General features: G+C 45.0%; 1 protein-coding gene across 5 annotated transcripts in view; it reads right to left on the bottom strand.

The window, feature by feature from the left end:
- Positions 1-24,095, bottom strand: part of CEP192 (centrosomal protein 192) — a 126,049-nt gene that overhangs the window by 25,092 nt on the left and 76,862 nt on the right. For all 5 annotated transcript variants that reach the window (XM_076074020.1, XM_032971203.2, XM_032971205.2 and 2 more), the window contains 5 exons: positions 7,940-8,049; positions 6,265-6,440; positions 4,748-4,791; positions 3,310-3,476; positions 2,889-3,006 (listed from right to left, as the gene is read on the bottom strand). In XM_076074020.1, the coding sequence (XP_075930135.1) occupies positions 2,889-3,006; positions 3,310-3,476; positions 4,748-4,791; positions 6,265-6,440; positions 7,940-8,049 (615 nt within the window). The remainder of the gene's footprint in view (positions 1-2,888; positions 3,007-3,309; positions 3,477-4,747; positions 4,792-6,264; positions 6,441-7,939; positions 8,050-24,095) is intronic.

The raw sequence follows: 24,095 nt of genomic DNA, 5'->3' as shown, positions 1-24,095 counted from the left end.
CATACACCCAGCCATCAGATTTACCATGGAAGTCGAAATAGATGGCAAGATACCTTTTTTGGATGTCCTAATTAAAAAGAGACCTGATGGTTCAATGAGCCACTCTGTCTACAGGAAAGCTACCCATACGGATGCTTATCTGAAACCGGATTCCCACCACCATCCATCACAGAAGAATTCTCTCATCAAGACTCTGTATCATAGAGCCCAATGCATATCCGACCAGGAACACATAAGCAGTGAACTCAAGCACGTACACCAGGCTCTTAGGGCTAATGGTTACTCCGACTATACAATCCGCAAAGCTATCACTCAAACCATGAAGAAGAACCCTCTTGAGGAGCCTTTCAAAACCATCACTTTACCCTACATTGCTGGGATCACAAAAAAGATCTCCAAAATCTTGAATAAACACAAGATCCAGGTCCGTTTCAACACATTGCATAAAATCCGTGATCTGGTTCCGTCTGTAAAAGATGTGATTCCGGACATACAATACCCTGGTGTCTACAAACTAAGTTGCCTCTGTGGTAGTAGTTACATTGGAGAAACCAAACGCCATATCTCGGACCGCATTCGTGAACATAAAGCAGACCTTAAACACGGTAGGACCAACACCTCGGCCGTAGCAGATCATTGTTCTAATTCAGTAGGCTCACATGCCATTGACTTTCCAAGATGGAGGTTCTTTGTAAGCCATCTGGCTTCCATGAGAGATTCGTTCATGAGGCTATCCACATATACAAACACAGAGACAATTTCAACCGAGAAGATGGATTCTATCTTAGCAATCATTGGAAAGATTTGATAAATCATTTCAGTTCTTGATTGATTGTTCACGCTTACAGTGCCTTTCAGACAGCATACATAAAAACAAATTTCGTCTCCCCCCTCCTCTTTTCAAAAAATAGATGGACTAGTCCTGGCAAACAGCCAATCGTTGCGCGTGACGCAAACGTTATTTTTATATATATAAATAAATATGACGTTTTCAAAATAAATTTATGCAAACCGACACACCTGATGATGACCGTTTGAGTTATGGTCGAAACGTCGTGAGAATTTTTCATTGTTTTATATATATTTTGTTATTTTGTTGTTTCTCTTCAACGTGACTTTACCGAAAAAACTAAGAATATGAATTACTGCAGTCACGAAAGCTTTAAATCAAAACAGTTGCCCTTGTTATCTCGTACTAATGTTCATGACCACACTGCAACAGGAACTAACTTTAGGCCGAGTTAACCTAAGGGAAGCAAAGGCCATGTTTAGACACCAACTGCACTTCTTCTTTCCTATTGTTGATGTAGATGCAGAGCAACAACTACAATTTCACATTCAGGTGGTCAAGCGAGACAACAGCGTCAGGAGTAGCGGAGTGTATCGCTGTGATGTCTCTTTCGTATTTGTGGATTGGAAATTGCATCGTTATACATTACACTGTCTGTTCTGGATGACCACAGTCGAACACTACTGGAGATATTTTTAATCTTCCATTTGTGCATCAGGTATCCGAATTTGCCATGGTTTGTGCAGTGGATGCAGTTCAGGGTGGACCATGAGCTTCAGTTTTCAGTTATTAGGTATAACCCTGTGAGCCATGCGGCTCTTGACTTGGGTGCAACTGCAACAAACAAAAACATGAACAAGAAACATCTTAAAGTGACTACACGCAACAGAAAAATACAGGAAAAAACAGCAAAGTCTTCCAGAAAAAAACTGTATATCAACGCTGTGTGCAAAAATCCCAATGGGATGCAAGTCAAACAATAACAACCATAAGATAATTTAGATTAAAGTTATCAGGCTAACTCTGTACTACAACAAACAAACATGGCTAAACCAAAAACTTTTCAAAATCACCAAAATAAAGCGATAATTGAACTGCCCATATAGGACCCACCACTGTGATCTCTACATTGGGTCAAACTTAACTTCTCTTAATGATCGACGGCTTGTGCATCAGATCTTATTTATTCACGAGGTACTTACAAAAATCAGCAGACTACCTGCTGGATCTCCTCACTGTTTCGAAGAACAAATGTGACCTAAGGTCTTCGCTCATTTATCAGCTTCACATTCCTTATTGCCATACAAATACTGGAGGAAGGGTCTTTTCTATTAATGTCCCCAGGGTCTGGAATGCTATCGCCAATAGACTGCAACTTGGATCACTACCTGTGAGATCTTCACTCAAAACGGCTCTAGAGTTGTTGTACACCCCTAGCTGCCACTGCTATTTAGAATGGCCTGCAATCAAATGTATCTTTTTATTTAAAGCTTTCGTGACTGCAGTAATTAATATTCTTAGCTCTTTCGGTAAAGTCACGTTGAAGGGAAACAATAAAATAATAAAATATATATATAAAACAATAAAAATTATCACGACGTTTCGACCATAACACAAACGGTCATCATCACACCTGCCACTGATGATGACAAGGTGTTTGTGAGTTATTTTGAACTACATTCAGCTCTCCAAGCTTCACCAATTGTATTGATGTTGCAGTTGGCCAGTGGCTAGGAGACTTGTACCGATTCAGCTTATTCGATGAACTGCCACAAGTCATGATTATAGAACCGATTTTATCACCTCTAGTTTGGCACGTCTCGTATAAAGGTAACATTGCATATGATTTGCAAAGCTTGTGCACCACGGATCTCCCTTGTAATATAGCCGGGCAACTGGCTAAACGGGATCAACCGTGTAACAAATTAATATAAACTTAACGTACGTATCACATGTATGTATCATGAGCACAAAAAATTTATTTTCACTATCGAATTGATGGAACTGTTTTCATGACTCTGGAAGGATCTCTGTCCCAAGTACTCACACTCTCACTCTCGCATACACACGGCCACGAACAGGTCTGGCCATCACTCACTGTGGGTCGAGCACACCCTGATGGGGAGTGACGGTCAGGCAGTGCGCAGGCCAGGACAGTTCAAACGGCAGAGCTCGTGATGTGTGGTTCCTCAGCGTCACGCGTCCTGCGGAGTGACCTTCCGCAGACAAAGACCACCCGTTAGGTGTGCTCTCCTCAATCCATCAATGATCGCTTAGCATGCAAATTACTGCCACCGATTCAGAGGCCGAAACGTCGACAATCAACCTCTCTCTCAGAATTGCATACATCATCACCACGACTGCACCTCTTGGCAAGATTCCTACGAGTCAAGCTCAAGGCATCACGACAACCAGCGTTGTCGATTCCGCCAGCGCGAGCTGCTGTGTGAGTGAGAGAGCCGTCAGCGCAAGCTGATGTATGTAGCGAATGAGCGAGGCGGCACCGTGTCCATTCGTACCGATGGTGGGCGCCGGCAGGAGCAGCAGTGTGGGCTCGGCGCTCCACGCGCTCGCCTCCACGCCCGTGGCCGCCCCCTCGCTCTGGGGTCCCCGCACGGGCAGCACATCCAGCGAGGTGCTGCCATGCTGCCTTATCGCCCGCTGGCGCTGCTGGGCCTCGCCTTCCCTGTACATTCCAGTCACCGGCGGGCTTAAAGTTAAACTCTGTTCTACGGTCGTGCTCCATGGACCCAGACCAAATGTTTTACTTGTTGGTACTGCATGAGGTAGAAAAACAGAGTTGTACCAAGTGCAAAGAGTAGTTCATTATGCAATCTACTCAGTAACAAAAAAACTCACATCCATCGATAACACCTCCTTAAAATAGAAAATCTTATAGACAACGTTTCAGGCAGTGACCCTTGTTCACATCACATAGATGAAGAAGGGTCCTTGCCTAAAGCAGCCAATTAAATTTTTTAATTTTCCTTTACGTCAGTGTAAGTGATGAATGTGTCGTTATTTACGCATCAAATAATGTATTTTATTTACTAAATACATCTTGATTTAAAGCTTTCGTGACTGCAGGAATTAATATTCTTTGGATCTTTCGGTAAGGTCACATAGATAGGTTCAAAGAAAATAACAAAAAAATACATGAACATGCTAATCTCTCACATTAACATAGCCACCTCGGCGCGCTCGCCGTGGAGGATGCTCGGCGATCTTACATTAACATGCTAATTTTTACCTGGCAGCCCTTTGATTGGTGGAAAGCCCACCACTGCCGCGGTCGCTGCCCACCACTTACATTAACATTGGCTGCTGACATTTGGGCTACGCCCATTTCAAACCTTTATAAGCAGTCGTCTTTAGAAGCTAACCCCCCTTTTCCTGATGACGCCCGCTTGTGTTGCGATCGAAACGTCGTAGTTTTTTGTTATTTTCTTTGAACCTATCAACGTGATCTTACCGAAAGACCCAACGAATAATAATAATAATTAGTCAATATATTATTATATAACCACTTAATTATCGACATACAGAAACTGGTATCCCTAAATATTTGCCAGCACCCAACGATATCAAATTCTGCTCTGGCCAAGAGACGAATTGGGGGTGACAAGGTGGCTCAGGAAGCTGATACCGTGTCAGAGACACCCAGCTGTCTCAGCTGAGAACCTGGGTTTTAATCCAGGTCTGTACCGCCCCGTACTGCAACCCTCCCACCTCTCAACATTAAACTTGGTTCTTAGGCATGGAGAGATCGAAAACAGCGGGGAACCTGGTTTAATCTTGGGTGACCAAAACCAAGATTTGAACCTAGGATCTCAACTGTGCAGCCGTGCTGATTTAGGGCTATTACGCAGCCATCTTAAGCACCCCGATGAGCAACCTGAACCAACCCAGTTTTCCCTCGAAAATTAACATTGGGGAAACGTGCAATCCAACGCGTACCTGCTGGTGGTGCGCCGCTGGCCACTGTCATCCCTCAGGTGAGTCTGCAGGTGCACAGAGTTCATTCAGCATCAATTATATTATCAGTCCACCCTCTCACTGAGACGATGAAGGGCGCTTGACCCGAAACATCACCTACTATACACTCTTCCTTTTAAGGACCCAGTGTTATTGACAACTGTGTTGAGTTTGTCACTTGCTGCTGTCTATCCTACAGGCACAACATTGTCCGGCAGGCCGATGTGTGAGAACGCAAGCGTGCGTGCAAGAGAATGAGTGAGTGAATTATTAAATTAGCGCAAAAGGAAGTGAGGGAATAAGTGTGCATGGGAGAATGAGTGAATGATTAGTTGAGGGAAAAGCTGACCAAGTGAATATGTTGATCACCTGGGCAAGTCGCGAGTAAGCAAGCTTTACGATCGAATGCCTGAGCGTAGTGACTGAGTGGAGTGACCAGGTGGAGTGACCGAGCGAGTAACCGAGCGGAGCGACTGAGCAAAGTGAACAAGAGAGTGACCGAGTGAGTGACCGAGCGAGTGACCGAGCGAGTGATCGAGCGAGTGACCCAGCGAGTGACCCAGCGAGTGACTGAGTAAGCGACCGAGCGGAGTAACCGACCGGATTGACCGAGCGAGTGACTGAGTAAGTGACCCAGCGAGTGACCGAGCGAGTGACCGAGTGAGTGACTGAGTAAGCGACCGAGCGGAGTAACCGACCGGATTGACCGAGCGAGTGACCGAGTGAGTGACCCAGCGAGTGACCGAGCGAGTGACCGAGCGAGTGACTGAGTAAGCGACCGAGCGGAGTAACCGACCGGAATGACCGAGCGAGTGACTGAGTAAGTGACCGAGTGGAGTGACCGAGTGGATTGACTGAGTGAGTGACCGAGCGAGGGACTGAGTAAGCGACACAGCGAAGTGACCGAGCAGAGTGACTGAGTGAGTGTCCGACCGGATTGACCGAGCGAGTGACTGAGGAAGTGACCGAGCAGAGTGACCGAGTGAGTGACCGACCGGTTTGATCGAGCGAGTGACTGAGTGGAGTGACCGAGTGGAGTGACCGAGCGGAGTAACCGAGCGGATTAACTGAGTGAGTGACCAACCGGAGTGACCGAGTGGCTGGCTGAGTGAGTGACTGAGTAAGCGACCGAGCGGAGTGACCGAGTGAGTGGCTGAGTGAGTGACTGAGTAAGTGACCGAACGGAGTGACCTACCGACATGACCGAGTGGAGTGACCGAGTGGAGTGACTGAGCGGAGTGACCGAGCAGAGTAACCGAGCTGATTGACTGAGTGAGTGGCTGAGGGAGTGACTGAGTAAGCGACCGAGAGGAGTGACCTACCGACGTGACCGAGCGGAGTGACCGAGCGGAGTGACCGAGCGGATTGACTGAGCGAGTGACCGAGCGAGTGACCGAGTGAGTGACTGAGTAAGTGACCGAGAGGAGTGACTGAACAGAGTAACCGAGCGGAGTGACCGAGCGAGTGACCGGGCGATTGTCCGCGAGATCTCCAGGCACCTCTGCTTGTGCCGTGTCCTCCAGGCTGTCGGCGTAACCCGTGTCAACCGTGTCGGTGTCTGCAGCCGCTCCCGGCGAGCTGGGCTGGACCGCGCGCCCCACGAGAGACAGCAATACACGGCTCATGTGGCTGTAGAAGGAGGCGGCGTCATTGGGCCGCTCTGGAAGGTCGTACACTGCACCCACACAGAACCGCGACGCATTATGGACACTCATTCATATATCACGCATAGTCAACAAAGATCCATTGTGCCAAACGTGTGACCTCTTGCGACAGCATTCGGATGAACTGCTCTTGCTGTCATACCGTTGTCGAGTGATTTGTTTGATCCACGGATCACGGGGGTGACCACAGGAGCAGAGCCATTCCTTTGAGGGTCGCAGTCCGCTTTGAACGTCGACCGCCAAACCAAAGTGAGTGCAATTTGCTGGAGTCTGCGCATCAAGACGGGGTGACGTGTCGACAAAGTGACAGCCATCGCCCTCAAACAAGCTCTCGATCGCTAAGAGACCGGTTTCAGATGCAATGGTGAAATTTCTGACGATCGCCGAACCATCGGATACCAAGAAGGGGTCATTGGCATTGCATGTGGAAGGACTGCAGCCGATCCAAAACAGCCTGAAGCAATGGCCAGGCCTCCGCACTATACAACAACACTGGTAGACTCTGGGACCAAATGCGGTTCAGACCATTAATCATTCCTGAGGACTGGCCGATTCAGGGCATGACATCAGGTCTACATCGTTCGTCAGTGGTCTGTATAGATCCCAGTTAGATAAATTCCTCCACTGCTTCAATGGCATTACTGTTGATTACGCAGGGTGCTTCTTGAGGTCCGGAGAAGCCCAAGTTCTGGACTCTAAAGGCAAGTTTTTTTATATACTTACACTTGTTAACCCAGGAAAGCCTCACCAACTCTCAAGACTCTCAGGTCGGGGCAATGTTGCTGCCGTGTGCGATTCCAATTGAGTAATGTGCAGGTAATATTTCAGCATTGGGATGTTTGGCTAATGCCAGTTACCCTTTATGTTTTTTGCTATGGGAGAAAACTGGACAGAATCAAGGAGCGAATGCTGTTAAGCGAGCATATATTAAGGCTGGCACGGCACATGTGGGGGTGTTGAAGCGATCATATTAGACAAAGTGAACCTGGGGAGGCATTCAGAATATTTACTGGTGTTGTGCAGCCTGAAATGAGGTCTTCACATTGTATTGATAGTTACATTTTAATGTGCAATTTAATTGAGGGACTGTGTGTTGTCTTGGAGTGGTCTGGAACTGTTGTTGTTGTTGATCTTTTGCTGTCTTGCCCCAAGGTTGCATTTGTTGTTGACAAATCGGAAGGAATTTACAGACAATTTATACTTATAAACTTTATTTTTAAGTATTTATTTACCGTGACTAGCTTTACCTTTTCTCTACTTTGCACTTCTATTGTTTTTTTGTATTGTTTGCGGTTCTAACTTGCTGACCCGCCCGGACTGGACACCTGTGAAAAAGAGCTTTATAGCTCATCAGATTCCTATCCTAGTCTAAATATATAATCATAAACAAGATTCCGATTATGGATCTCTCCAAGGGGCCACTACTCCTAGGTCATCTTGGGATGAAATAAGGTCGCGGGCGAAGACCTTCCCTTTGGGTCAGCTTAGCATGCAGCGGTGGTGCATTTACCCTCGGTCACAGCCTCCTCCCCTGGGAAGGGCACGTGGAAGTCGACGGCCCTCAGGGGGTTCTCCTCCGACAGCGCCGGCTTCCACCTCCCGTCTGTCTGTGCCACGGCCCTGTTGAGCACACGCGCCGCCGCCCACCGCCACCCGCCCATCAAAACGGCATTCACAAGAGAGATCAACACAGTGCTAATTAAACTAAACTATTTTTTATATTACCAGGTAAGGCTCACTAACCTACATAGCTCTTTTTCATAAATGATAGCTCAACGAAGTGGCTTATCGTGTCAAAATGTATAGCAGCTAACTACTCTAAATGCACGTTTCTAAATGTGGAGGGGAAAAACTGGAAAACGTGGGAAAAAATCCATGCGACCACAGGGAAAACATGCAAAATCCAAATATACCGGTGCTCGGGTCGGGATCAAACCCACGACCTCCTGCATACCAGGCGTGATCTGCTTCCGTCTGTAAAAGATGTGGTTCCAGACATACAGTACCCGGGCGTCTACAAACTAAGTTGCCTCTGTGGTGGCAGCTACATTGGAGAAGCCAAACAACATATCTCGGACAGCATCCGTGAACATAAAGCAGACTTGAAACATGGTGGGACGAACACCTCAGCCGTGGCAGATCACTGTTATAATTCAGTGGGCCAACATGACAGTGACTTCTCCAAGACGGAGGTTCTCTGCAAGCCATCCGGCTACCATGAGAGATTCGTTCATGAGGCTATTCACATATTCAAACAGAGACAATTTCAACCGAGAAGATGGATTCTGGCTTAGTAACCATAGGAAAGACGTTATAAACCATTTTGGTTCTTGATTGATTGTATTTTACGGTGACTTTTAGACCGCAGTCCATTCGCTGGCACTGCCTGTTAGTACCTATCACACGACGGTCAATAGTATAGTTTATAGCATTTGTATAATAATAAATAGTATAACAGTGTAATGTTTAACATATAGTGGATATACAGCAGTGTGGTATACAGTAGGTTTAATAGAATAATACATAGTGTAATACTACAAGTCTAATATTGTATAGTCTAAAGTATAGGGTAGTGTATAGTAACGCATTGTATAATTCAAGGGTGGGATTTGTCTATGGATACGATATTATACAATGTAGTTTAGATTGGAAGGTATAATATTGTATTGTATAGTAGTCCAGTTTATAGCATAGTTATAACGCAACACAGGACAGAGCAGCGCACCGTGGCTGCTTCCTCCTCTTCCCCCCCTCCTCCGTTCCTAACATAGATGGACTCATCCGTCTGAACAAAGCTCGTCGTTCTCCGTGGTGTTAATCCCTCATACTAACATCATGCTAATCCCCAGTTACATGCTAATTTACTGTTGATAAGTAAACTGCTGCTAATCCCTCACACCAACATTATGCTAGTCCCCCAGATACATGCTAATTTATATGTAAACTCCTCTCCCCCCTCCCCTCATCCGTCTGAACATAGCTCGTCGCTCTTCGTGGTGCTAATCACATGCTAATTTATATGTTAACTCCTTTGTCAAGGCGCTCTGTTCCTCCCACACAGCTTAAAAGATGCTGTCCATGCTTGGTAGTGTTCATTCAAGTGCTGTCTTCCGGACAGTCCTGTTTCTTCACCTGAGGAAGGCTACTTGTGTTGTGCCAAAACGTCGTGATAATTTTATTGTTTTTATTATTATTTTATTCCCATTCTACGTGACTTTACCGAAAGAACCCAGAAGATGAATCCCTGCAGTCATGAAAGCTTTAAATCGAAATCACGCATTTTTCCAAATTTAATTTAATTTGTATTATTTTCATCAAATATTCATACCCAACATATACAACAATGTTCAACCACTGAGTAATGAGGCCTGGCTCGTCACTTCATACACCGCTCACAACCTTTTTGGCCCTTTCCATGCATGCAAAATGTGGACCCATCAACCTTGAAACATTCAGGCTGATCTGTCTATGATCTATCCTGGGATTAAACAGACTGGATTCTACGAGAACCTCACAGACCCTGAAAGATGATCTGGACACAGTTCCATTAGTGAGCTATCTGAAATTAGGTAATCAGTAGTACGTGGCTAAAGCTCAAGAGAAAAAATACTTAACATGCATCCCAACACGTGGATTCAAAGAGAAATAAGGTACGTGTTAAATTAACAACGTAATTGTGATTTCAGCTAACAATTCTGCTGTTATATGAATCCCTGCAATCACGAAAGCTTTAAATAAAAAAATACTGCTGTTGTTTATGTGTTTAACTACCGGGAAGTACCCGGCGTTGCCCGGGCGAAAAAGACGCACATACAGACATCGACCCACACGCACAAACACATCGACTCAAACACACACACACACACATGGATTCAAACACACACATCGACTTACACACACACACATATTGACTTACACACACATCAACTAACAAACACACATATGGACTCGCACACATCGACGTTCACAAACACACATTGACTGACACGCAGACTCACACAGACTCACACACACACATCGACTCACACACGCACAGAGCCACACACACATCGACTTACACACAGACATATCGACTTACAACACAACAACAACCGCCATTCGCCACTAAGTGGCGGTGACGTCACTTAGTGGCGAATGGCGGTTGTTGACTCACACACAGACTCACACACACATGGACTTACACACACATCGACGTACACAGACATCGACTCACACACATACATTATATAGACAGATGCTTTAGCGGGTAGCACTAAGGGCACGTGACCGAAAGCGGTGCTTGATTGGACGAGCTTAGGGCACGTGACTGAAAGCGGTGCTCGATTGGGCGAGCTAAGGGCATGTGACCGGAAGTGGGCCCGATTGGACGGGTAAGGACATGTGGCCTTGATACAGTAAGGGGCGAGGCCGGGGCCAAGGGATAAGGGGGGAGCGTAAAGGGTTTGTTTTTGGGGATCCAGCTAGCTAAGAGACATCCACATAGTGAGCAGCCTAACCAGAGTTAGCCACACTTAGTAACAGAACCCAGTGTACAGTAAAGTTGTTAATAAATGTGTTGCCTCCAAGAACGGTTTGTGTACGCCTCAGTTACATACACTACACTTACATGGACTGACACACACATCGACTCACACACACATATGTAGCGCTGTAATGGGCTAGGTGTACTTACCTGCAGTAGCCCACCAGGGGCAGCAACTTGGACCGGCATGAGGGTCGCTCGATTCCCCAGCCCCAAAGCAGGGGGGGGCTGCGGAGTATTCTAGGATCCCCTGAGACTCCCCCCCTGGAACTCTCTGGAAGGGAGGCGTGGCCAGGGGCGGACACACCTGGGGAGGTGTATAAAAGACAGACCTCTGGACGAGTCCGGGGCCAGTCCAAAGACCGAAGCCTGAAGACCAGCTAGCCTAGGACCCTGGGAACCCCTCGACCTGCTGCCCTTCTAAGGGCTGGGACTGAGTGGGCCAATGGTGAGACCCTGGGAACCCCCGGGGACCAACGTCCTTGTAAGGGCCAGGACCGAGAGGGCCAGTGATCGAGACCCATACCTTGGCTGGGTCGGGTCAGTGTAGCCTCCCCTAAGTCACCCTTAGCCGGAGGAGAGAGAGCCCGTGGTCCCAGTGATAGGGCACGCTAGCCCGGAGGCCGTACCTCCCCAGGTAGCGGGTAAAGGGGCCGTTACCCCTTTGTGTTAGGGACCGTTACTATTGCTGTTACGGTTACTATAAATAAACGTGTTGCCTCTACAAGCCGTCTCCACTCTCCTTGAACCCACTACACATACACCGACTCACTCACACATTGACTAACAAACACACATACATCGACTTACACACACACGACGCACACACATATATGGACTCACACGCACACATGGACGTGTACACACATACATTATTACTTTAATATTTACGAAGTAAGTTTTGAAATAATAGTTTTCTATGTGCGTGACTTTTGCGAAATAAGCAAGGAAGAGGGGAAATGCAGGCGTGTGTAATAAGTAATTAAGAGCGAGGGCGATGGTGTTCTGTCATTTTTGTGCAAACATTTTGCGCGAGCAAAAGCTGTATATAAATGAAAGTCAACGAATAAAAAAATCAACTTATCCTACCTGTAACTATGAGCAGATGCGCACCAATAAAGCATAATTGACATAACGCCACTGCTCAATCCCCGTACTGAGGGGGCAAGTGTAAATATGTTAGAATGAAGACGTAATAGCATTCAATATACTTATTTGCTCTCTGGTTCTTTCGGTAAAGTCACGTGAAAATAAAATAAAATAAATACATAGAATACGACGTTTCGATTGCAACACAAGCAACCGTCATCAGATAGAACTAAATTTGAGAGAGAAACAAAACACAGACACGGACTCACAAAGACAGACACACAAGCAGAGGGAGACAACATAGACACACAGAGAGAGACACACATCATAGACACACAGAGAGAGACACACAACATAGACACACAGAGACCCAATGCCTGTGTCGAAGCCTTAAATAGCGAGAGGGGGGGCAGAGCGAGAGAGGTGGGTCTGCTGAAGCAGAGAAATTTGCATGTCAATGAATCCACCCCTAAGCGACTGAGGGAAAGAAGATCGAATGGCCCTATGAGAGCCTGGTAAATTTTAAAGAGAGACAGAGGCATTGGGTCTCTGTGTGTCTATGTTGTGTGTCTCTCTCTGTGTGTCTATGTTGTGTGTCTATGTTGTCTCTCTCTGCTTGTGTGTCTGTCTGTGTGTGACTCCGTGTCTATGTTTTGTTTCTCTCTCAAATTAGTTCTACCTGATGACGACTGCTTGTGTTGCAATCGAAACGTCGTATTCTATTATTTAATTTATTTTCTTTTTACGTGACTTTACCGAAAGAACCAAAGAGTAATTCCTGCAGTCACGAAAGCTTCAAATAAAATTTTATATTTATTTGGTTTGCCCTGTGCAGCAAGTGATATTAGGTGGCTGCTTATGCCTCAAGAGAACAGAAAAAGGCTTTTATTCCCCTCAAAGTAGTTTTTTTGTGAGAACAGTAACATTTATAAATGTAGCTACACACACAACACACAGCGACTGTGACATACACACACACACGATTACTTTTATATTTACTAACGAAGTTTTTGTCAGCAGGACAGGAAATGTTATTAACCAAGTAAAATTTAACTGTTCATAGTTGTTCCATCTGATTTACCGGGTACTAGTCTATTTGACTGAGTTAATTGCATCCTCAGCGTTTAGCAGTACGGCTATTTTGCTGTGGGCGCCATCATCTATCTTGGCAGCAATCATGTTGCTTCGTTGCTCTCAGCGTCCCTGCAAAGTTCGTCCTTCCTCTCCCCATTGGCCCCCTTCCTTTCCCCTGCCTCCCCCTCTCGGATTCATTTAACTGCCCTTGCTGTGGTTGTCACACCTGATGATGATTGCTTGTGTTGCAACCGAAACGTCGTTATTTAATTTATTTATTTTTTTCACCTACGCGACTTTACCGAAAGAACCAAAGATTATGGATCCTTGCAGTCACGAAAACTTCAAATCTAGAAACAGGACCATGATATTTAGAAATGTAGCTATTTTCAAAGAGAAAATGTCTGCATAAGTGTCATTCCCTCGCATAAAGACGTGGTCACAATAATAGCCATTTTGTATATAACAATTTAAAAGTAGCACTTAGTATTCGGGGAGATAAATCGTGTTACTTAGATTAACTATCATAAAACATTGGTAAATCTCTATCATTTATATTAAATAATAACAGTAATGTTGATGAGTAAACAGCAAAGGTAATAAATGTTTTAAGGGAGCTGCAAATCTGTGTGTTACCTTGTGTCCACACGAATGAGAATTCCTCCCTCCCCCCTGAACGCGTGCGTCGGTAGGGGCGCGCATGCGCATATGCGTGCTTTGGCGCGCTGGCATACGCAAGGTAATAAATAACAAAAATCAGCACTAAATCGATCATTAAAGCACTTAAAAGGTGACGGACGTGAAATCGGAATAGCGCTTGCTCATCGCGAGGCTTATTCCGTGCTACCTGGGTAGTTTTTTAAAGGTAAACCCAACGGTTCGTGAGCGAAATCCCTCGCAAGTGTCGGCCACACACAGACAGGCAGACAAAAAAATCCTTTTATAGGTTAGACTAGCGGGAAGAACCCGGCGTTGCCCGGGCGAAAAAGACACACACACATCGACTTAGACACACACACAGACATCGACCCACACACAGATCGACCTACACGCACACACATATGGACTCAAACACACACATCGACTTACACAGCAATCCCCGATGATGCCACAGCTAGAACAATTTTCTCCCTCTGGCGAACCTTTGCGAGGAGCAGGTTGAGAACAAAGGTCTTCCCAGTACCGCCAGGTGCATCAAGGAAAAAATGCCTCCATTTTTAATCTCAATGTCTTCCAAAAATGTTCGTGTAGGCTTCTGTTTGTGCATCCATCAGCTTTGGTTCATTTTCCTCAATAAATTTAAGAAGCTCTAAACCATCATAGGATATTTGACGTAGGATCTCTTGAGCATGGGCATGCAGGTTGTCCCTGTCGGCTGTTGATAGTCCCATAGACGTGAGGTCTTTTCCACCAATTGAGTGCAGTTTGTCCTCAAGGAGGATGAGGGCCTGGTTGAAAATGACATAAGAAAAGTTGATGTCGAGGTTTGGATTTTCTCGTTGAGCTCTGTGGAGGATGCCCTCACTCATGGCCTCTTTGTATTTTTGCCAGAGTCCCATGGGGTTCGATGGGCTGCAACCTTGAAGATGTATGCATAAGAGCAATCTCAGTTGGGAAGGAGACTAACAGACACTTCTGTCATAGCTTAATCAAGATGCTGATCATGCTCAAAAATTTCATGAAGATTGCAAACTTTCCTGTATGTGTGACATACAACTCCTTGCACTGTTCTGAGGTCTTGTAAATATTTGGGCCCATTTTTTTTAGAAGTCCACGTATAGTAGGAGGAAACTGAGTGGTAGAGCTGGTTGGCAGAAATGGGTCACTTTGGCACAAACCAAAGAACACCATCAGGGCAGTATGTAGTGGAGCCAGGGCTTGTTGTTGGGCATTTCCTTTGAAGTAGATGCGTTTACCTTTTTCGAGGGGAGCTGTCAAATAGATGACTGTGGGGGAACGCTCATGGATGGGGAAGCCAAGATTTCTCCAAATGGGCTCATTGCTGCTGATGTATCTTCCTTGGACAAAATGTTTAACTTCATTTCCACTTTACCCCTCTGTTTTTTTAAGGCAACGACAGGCATGTCAGAGCCTTTGATGATATATTGGCAAACATATTTGATGGCTTTCACAGAATTGCAGAATTCCACAATAAAGTGGGCCTCGAAGATCTTGCACAGAAGAGGGCAGTAGGGAACGATCCACTGGTTGTCAACCTTCATTTCAGAGTTAGTGACAGGTCTGAGCGTTGTTTCAAATCCACCATGCTGAGTATTTCTGCGACAATAGAGGATAGGCATCATGGCTCGACTGAGTGTCTTTCAAGAAGTTTAGTGGATACTTCTTGGTACACCTGTGGTCTTGCATAGATGGCGAATTTGGATTGAACTGGCCATATGGTCCATAGACCATTTGCTTGCAGATCACATCAAAAAGGGCAGGGTCTTGATGGGGGTCAGGTAGCTCAGCACTGATAAATGTGTCAATGTCACTTGCATGAATATATTCCCTCAGCCATAGCAAAATGTGAGCATGAGGAAGATGACATTTTTGGCACTCAATGGTGTGCAAGTTACTGCTTGCCTTTCCAAAGACGCTGCCTTCGTTAGTTGCAATAAGCCTAATGAGGTCATCAACTTTGAGTTTAAAGACCCTTGCTAAGATGTCATGTCTGTCTGTTGGCTTTCGGTTTGGATAAAGCTCAACCTGGATCTCCTTCCATCTCGTATTGCAAGTGAAGGTGATAGAGAGTAATCGGGTCTGCCATTTTGGCTGATGTACGTCATGGCATCCCGAGTCTTCTCATGCATGTATATTGGTCCAGCTGTGCAGGATGAAGGCAAAATAACGAATCTGCCAACATTCTGAGCGTTTGCATATCCGTCGGCAGATGGGCATACTGGTGTACACGCAGGCGTTTTTGATTCATTTGAATGTAAAGAAGGCGCTCACTCTCAATTTTGGCATTCTGATCGACAACATACTGGTGAAAGAGGTTGGTGCACCATAATATGCAGTTTCCTTTTTCTCTGTCCATGATAACGAAGGAATAAAAGTCTTTAGAGGAGACAGTTTTGTGAGGATGTCTTTGTCCTGTAGCTTAGATAATTTGAGGAATCTGGACGTGGTAACCATCTTGGCCTTGCGACAGTAAAATGGGGTATTGTAGGGCATCATATGCTCTGTTTGTCTCAGGAAATCGTTTGATGGTGTTGTCTTCGTATCGAAGCACAATGTCTCTCTTACCATGTTCCTTACCCACCATAAGAACAGCAACCTCAACACCCAAGCTGCCGCTTGGGTGGAAAGAAAAGGTGTAGTACGTCAAATTTCAAATGGTTGATTTTCGCACCAATGTAACAAAATGATAGACGAAATATAATCGGCTGTAGCTAAGAAAGTCCAATGTATTTAGCAGAATAACATAGTAATCAGCATCACAGTACTGCATATCAGTAAATAGTGTGACGTGAGCAATCAAAACAAGAGAAAAGCATTGAAGAAATAAGCTGAAATAAGTGTACATTAAAGTGCAGCAGTACAAACAGGTAAGTAAAGAAGCAGGCTACAGTCTAGATTATAGACTGCCAGTACACCGACTCAATTACATAAGCATTGCTACATATTCTTAGCTCTTTCGGTAAAGTCACGTTGAAGGGAAACAATAAAATAATAAAATATATATAAAACAATAAACGTGAATTTACCGAAAGAGCTAAGAATATGAATTACTGCAGTCACGAAAGCTTTAAATAAACATTTAAGCATTGCTACAGTCGACATATAATATAATAAGCTAGCAATACGGTCAGCAGCTTAAAAAGCAGGATACAGTCTACATTAAAGGCTGGCAGTACACTGAGCGAGGTAAAGAAGCAGGTAACAGATTATATATAAACTGGCACACTCATCCTGCCCTAAAGCAATATTAACAGTACTCTTTGGTTCTATTGGGTAAAGTCACGTAGGTGAAATAAAATAACAAAAAATCACGACGTTTCGACCACAACACAAGCGGCCTTCATCAGGTGAAGGGACGAGACTGTCTGGAGGACAGCGCTGGAGTGGAAGAAGCCACGCTGAGATCACGACCTTTAAGCTGTGTGAGAAGAAAAACACCAAGCGCCTTGACAAAGGAATTAGCATATAATTTAGCATTGAAATGGCTCATTGAAATAGCTAAGTTAAAGTATACACATCCGCAGAGGTACCCCTTGACAAAAAAATTAGCATAGAATTTAGCATTGAAATAGCTGAGTGATTAGCTTGTAACTGGTCACAGAAATAGCTATGTTAAAGTTAGAGCATATACATTCACCGAGGCACCTAGTACTCATCAAACAGGAGAATTTAGCGAAACACAACCACGCTCAGACAGCGGACCTTTAAACTGTGTGCGAGCAAACAAGGTGTTCTGACGAAAAAAATTAGCATAAAAATTAGCATTTGATTGGCGGATTTTAGGAAAGAGGTGGTGTACGTGCCGGTGGACTTGCCGTTTGGCGCGGGGGGGGGGGGGGGGGAAAGGGGGGAGGGGGAGTTTACCTATTGATGGTGTGAAAAGGGAATTTATAAGAGCTGCGAAAGTTTGGGGTACCACTACTTGAAAAATATACTGTACCATTGAAATTAGTTTAATGTTTAGTTCGATTTAAAACATCTTTCCAATGGTTGCTTAATTTGAAACCATCCTCTCGGTTGAAATTGTGTCTGTGTTTGTAGATCTGAATTGCTTCATGAACAAATCTCTGATAAAAGCCCGTGGGTTTGCAAAGAACCTTGGTATCGGAGAAAATTATATCGTGATCCCCCACAGCGTTGTAACAGTGATCAGCCACGGCACAAGAATTCGTTTTGCCGTGTTTCAAATCTGATTTGTGCTCGCGAATTCGGTCAGAGACATGTCGCTTTGTCTCACCGATATAGCAATCACCGCAGGTATAACTCAATTTGTAAACCCCGGGGTACTGTAAATCAGGAATGACATCCTTCACGGATGGGATCAGATCACGAATTTTGTGTACTGTATTGAACCGGACGTGGATCTTGTGTTTGTTTAGAATTTTGGAAATCTTTTTAGTAACGCCTGCTATATATGGAAGTGTGATGGTTTTGACCGGAGTATCAAGTGGTTGTTTCTGTATAGAGGGAGAGACAGCTTGGCGGATGGTACGGTCAGAGTAACCATTCCTTTTTAGGGCCAGGTGTACATGTTTTAATTCACTGGTCAGGTGGTGTTGGTCCGAAATGCAATGAGCCCTATGGTATAAAGTTTTGATGAGATAATTCTTTTGGGCTGGGTGGTGGTGGGAATCAGGTTTCAAGTAGGAATCTGTGTGGGTGGGTTTCCTGTAGACAGAATGCCCCAATGAGCCATCAGGTCTCCTCTCAAACAGAACATCTAAGAATGGTAGCTTGCCATCTTTCTCCACTTCCATGGTGAATTTGATGGCGGGATGTCTGGAATTGACGTGGTGTAGGAAAAGGTTCAGAGCTGGGAGGTCATGTGGCCAAATGACAAAAGTGTCATCCACATATCTCTTCCACAGGGAAGGTCTGAGGGTCTAAGTCTGGATGGCGTCCGATTCAAATTTCTCCATGAAAATATTGGCTATCACTGGTGATAAGGGGGATCCCATGGGGGTACCCTCATTTTGTTTGTAGAAGGAGCCATTCCAAGTAAAGTAGGTATTGTTGAGGCAGTGCCTAACCAGTACAGGTGTGTCGGGGTCTAGTCCATGTTGGACCAAATTTTCAATTATTTCAATGGTATCAGGTACTGGGACCTTGGTGAACAAAGAGACCACATCGAAGCTAACAAGGATATCGTCAGGGGACAGTATAACGTCTTTAACCATAGAGACCAATTGGGCTGAGTTAAGTACTGCTGAGGCGGTCTTGCCAGTGAAAGGCAGCAAGGTCTCTGACAGAAAACAGGCTAGTCTATAGGTAGGGGAGTTGATCGTGGATATAATGGGTCGAAGTGGGGTGCCTTCTTTATGAATCTTGCGAAGACCATATAATCTAGGGGGTCTTGCAGCAGAAGGTTTAGGGAGGGACGTTTAGTTGGGTCGATTAGGGAGGTCAAACTTGTGATGATCTTGTTGGTTTTTATCGCTAGGCTATTAGTAGGCTAATTTTTTATTTTTGAGTAACTTCCATCGTTGAGCAGATTCTGGATTTTGTTGTTGTATGAATCTTTATCCATAATAATAGTAGCGTTGCCTTTATTGGCTGAGAGGATGACTATATCACTTCTGTTTTTTAAATTCGCGAGTTCAGAGCGTTCATTTTTGGTGATGTTACTAATGGGTTTCTTAGCATTCTTAAGAATAGTGGCAACACCACCTGACCAGTGAATTAAAACATGTACACCTGGCCCTCAAAAGGAATGGTTACTCTGACCGTACCATCCGCCAAGCTGTCTCTCCCTCCATACAGAAACAACCACTTGATACTCCGGTCAAAACCATCACACTTCCATATATAGCAGGCTTTACTAAAAAGATTTCCAAAATTCTAAACAAACACAAGATCCAGGTCCGGTTCAATACAGTACACAAAATTCGTGATCTGATCCCATCTGTGAAGGATGTCATTCCTGATTTACAGTACCCCGGGGTTAACAAATTGAGTTGTACCTGCGGTGATTGCTACATCGGTGAGACAAAGCGACATGTCTCTGACCGAATTCGCGAGCACAAATCAGATTTGAAACATGGCAAAACGAATTCTTGTGCCGTGGCTGATCACTGTTACAACGCTGTGGGGGATCACGATATAATTTTCTCCGATACCAAGGTTCTTTGCAAACCCATGGGCTTTTATCAGAGATTTGTTCATGAAGCAATTCAGATCTACAAACACAGACACAACTTCAACCGAGAGGATGGTTTCAAATTAAGCAACCATTGGAAAGATGTTCTAAATCGAACAAAACATTAAACTAATTTCAATGGTACAGTATATTTTGCAAGTAGTGGTACCCCAAACTTTCGCAGCTCTTATAAATTCCCTTTTCACACCATCAATAGGTAAACTCCCCCTCCCCCCCCCCCGCGCCAAACGGCAAGTCCACCGGCACGTACACCACCTCTTTCCTAAAATCCGCCAATCAAATGCTAATTTTTATGCTAATTTTTTTTGTCAGAACACCTTTTTGCTCGCACACAGTTTAAAGGTCCGCTGTCTGAGCGTGGTTGTGTTTCGCTAAATTCTCCTGTTTGATGAGTACTAGGTGCCTCGGTGAATGTATATGCTCTAACTTTAACATAGCTATTTCTATGACCAGTTACAAGCTAATCACTCAGCTATTTCAATGCTAAATTCTATGCTAATTCCTTTGTCAAAGGATACCTCTGCGGATGTGTATACTTTAACTTAGCTATTTCAATGAGCCATTTCAATGCTAAATTATATGCTAATTCCTTTGTCAAGGCGCTTGGTGTTTTTCTTCTCACAGCTTAAAGGTCGTGATCTAAGCGTGGCTTCTTCCACTCCAGCGCTGTCCTCCAGACAGTCTCGTCCCTTCACCTGATGAAGGCCGCTTGTGTTGTGGCCGAAACGTCGTGATTTTTTGTTGTTTCATTTTCACCTACGTGACTTTACCCAATAGAACCAAAGAGTATGGATCCTAGCAGTCACGAAAGCTTTAAATCTAGATTCAATATTAACAGTGTAGAGAATAGACTGGCAGTGCACTGAGGTCAATGAATAAGCAGGCAACAGGCCACATTACAGACTGCCAGTACACTGGCGTTGCTTCAGAAAAACACAAATACTTTAATATGTAGCAACTTAAATTTGAAATATTAGTTGTCTATATTACTATTGTAAGATTTGTAAACTTATTTTTATAATAAGTTTTCTATGTACGCGAGTTTAGCGAACGAAGAAATAAATTAGTACTTAACATTGCCGTGTTGTGGCCTAGTCCCGTGCAGAGCCCGCGGCCTCGCCTAGATTGCCCAGCCAGCCAAGGTGGCACCTTGCAGACTGGGGGCTGGGCCGCTACCCCTGCCCGCGCGACAATAATATTATCTAAGCGCTATAATAGTAGTATCTACTTGTGTTCGGTAACTTCAGTTATTTACCTTTCTGTTTCGGTCTCGGTCGAAAGTGAAGTTAAACTTTCGGTTTCGGCCAAAAGTAAATTTTTTATTTTCGGTCTGGTTTCGGTTTTGGCCGAAACCAGAAATTCAGTTTCGGTTGGCCTCTAGGTGGAACCTGCCATCACTGCAGCAGTGCATACTGACTGTGGTGGTACCTGCTATGACTACAGCAGTGCATACCGGCTGTGGTGGTACTTGCTATACCGACTGTGGATGTACCTCCTATGATTACAGCAGTGCATACTGACTGTGGCGGTACCTGCTATGATTACAGCAGTGCATACTGACTGTGGTGGTACCTGCTATGATTACAGCAGTGCATACTGACTGTGGTGGGTACCTGCTATGATTACAGCAGTGCATACTCACTGTGGTGATACCTGCTATGATTACAGCAGTGCATACTGACTGTGGTGGTACCTGCTATGATTACAGCAGTGCATACTGTGGTGGTATCTGCTTACACTACAGCAGTGCATACTGACTGTGGTGGTACCTACTATGATTATAGCAGTGCATACTGACTTTGGTTGTACCTGCTTCGACAACAGTAGTGCATACTGACTGTGGTGATACCTGCTATGATTACAGCAGTGCATACTGTGGTGGTACCTGCTTTGACTACAGCAGAGCATTCTGACTGTGGTACCAAATTACTAACCTGACAGAGTGCCGTTGTTAGGCCTAGTCCCATGCAGAGCCCCCGGCCTCACCTAGATTGCTCAGCTGCCCGAGGTGACACCTTGGCAGGCTGGGGGCTGGGCCGCTACCCCCGCCCCCACCACCATCCCCCCACCCGCTCTACAATAATCGTATGTAAATGCTACAATATTAATATCTACCAACCCTATAGTACTAAATGCACACATTGGGGCGAGGGGGAGGGAGAAGAGGACATGACACTTTGAAGAATTAACCTCAGGGTTGTGTATTTTTTTTGCATTTTTAACGAGAAGGAAAAATTCCCACCCCCCCCCCACCGATGACACGTGCGCATTGCTAGTGGCAACCCCCAGGCAGTTTTAGCGCTCAGTTTTAGCACTAAATTGCTCATTTAACTACTTTAAAGTTATGGATGGGAAAATGGAATAGCGCTGGCTCACCACGGGGCTCATGGCGTGGTGCCTGATTACTTTTTTAAAACGTAAACCCCACGGTTTGTGAGACAAATCCTTGGCAGGTTTCGTCCACACACAGACAGATGGACAGACAAAAAATGCCTTTTATAGGTTAGATCGGGGTGTCCAAACTACGGCCCGCGGGCCAACTGCAGCCCATCATCCATTTTTAATTGGCCCGTATCAAAGTCAAAAAATATAATGGGCTATGTCCCACTGTATTGCACTTCTTAGTTTAAAAACTAGGTGGCGCTATTGTCTTGAACAAGGCAGCGTCTCCACAAAGCAAGCAATCGAAGAAAACATTTGCTCAGGGTAACCAGAAATGCCGGAACCGAAGAGACGCAAGATTGCAAGCGAGTGCAGAAAATTTCAGACTCGGTGGAAAAATTAATATTTTTTTTCATATAAACCAAGGGGAAGTGTGTTTGTTTGATTTGTAATGAAAGTGTTGCCGTGATGAAAGAGTACAATGTACGACAGTATTATGAAACGAAACATCAGACCTTCACGTCCTAAACTGGCGCCGAGCGGAAAGAGAAGGTAAAGCAAATGGCAGCTAGCCTGGTAACGCAGCAGCAGGTTTTTTTCCGTGCTAACAAAGCTCACGAAAATGCAACAATAGCCAGTTATGAAGTAGCTCAACTCATTGCCCTACACGGGAAACCTTTCTCAGACGGTGACTTCATCAAACAGTGCCTCACTAAAGTCGTGGGAATAATGTGCCCAGAGAAAATGCAGGATTTCAACGATGTTAGTATGTCCAGAAATACGGTTGTGCGGCGAATTGAAGACTTGTCGGCTAACTTAAAACAGCAAGTGTCAGATAAAGCTTGTGCTTTCGATTTTTACTCGGTTGCATGTGATGAGAGCACAGATGCCACGGACACTGCACAGCTGTTAATTTTTTTGCGGGGAGTTGATGATAATTTTTGCATTACGGAGGAACTGCTCGATCTTCGGAGTCTAAAGGGGACAACAATTGGGAAGGACATGTTTGAAGCTGTGTCAGATGCAATTGACCAGGCTGGACTTAAATGGGACAAGCTGTGTGGAATTACAACGGATGGGGCTCCAGCAATGACAGGCGGGCGCAAAGGAATTGCTTCTATGGTGAGTGCCAAGGTGCGGGAGAGCGGAGTTCAGGGTGTCAAAATGCACTGTATCATCCACCAAGAAGCCCTCTGTGCCAAGATAATCCAGCTTGGCGATGTGATGAACACAGTTGTGAAAACTGTCAACATAATTCGGGCACGAGGGCTTTACCACAGAGAATTTTAAGCGTTCCTCTCTGATGTCAATGCTGAATACGGGGACCTACTCTACCATTCTGAAGTGCGCTGGCTCAGTCGCGGCTCCATGCTGCAGCGGTTTTATTCCTCGAGATCAAATATCGACAAGTTTTTGAAAGAAAAGGGCTGACCTCTCCATGAGATCAGTGACCCTTTATGGTTGGCAGACCTGGCTTTTTTAGTTGATCTCACTGATCATCTCAACACCTTGAACAAGAGACTACAAGACAAAGAGCAGCTGGCACCACAGCTGAATGCGCACATGAAAGCATTCCGTGCGAACCTCCGTCTCTTCGAGTCACAACTGCGCAATTTCAATGTAGCGCACTTCCCCACGCTGATTGAAATCAAATGCGCATTTCCAAATGCCAAGCTCTCTGCAAAAAATTGGGAGAATATGTGTCTGTGATCACATCTCTCATGACAGAATTCAGTCAGCGCTTCCAAGATTTTTCTGTTA

The sequence above is a fragment of the Petromyzon marinus genome, chromosome 45, assembly GCF_048934315.1.
Source record: "Petromyzon marinus isolate PM22_M1 ecotype Great Lakes invasive population chromosome 45, UKy_Petmar_22M1.pri1.0, whole genome shotgun sequence".
Taxonomy (NCBI): domain Eukaryota; kingdom Metazoa; phylum Chordata; class Hyperoartia; order Petromyzontiformes; family Petromyzontidae; genus Petromyzon; species Petromyzon marinus.
This window is presented reverse-complemented; position numbering and strand designations above follow the sequence as displayed.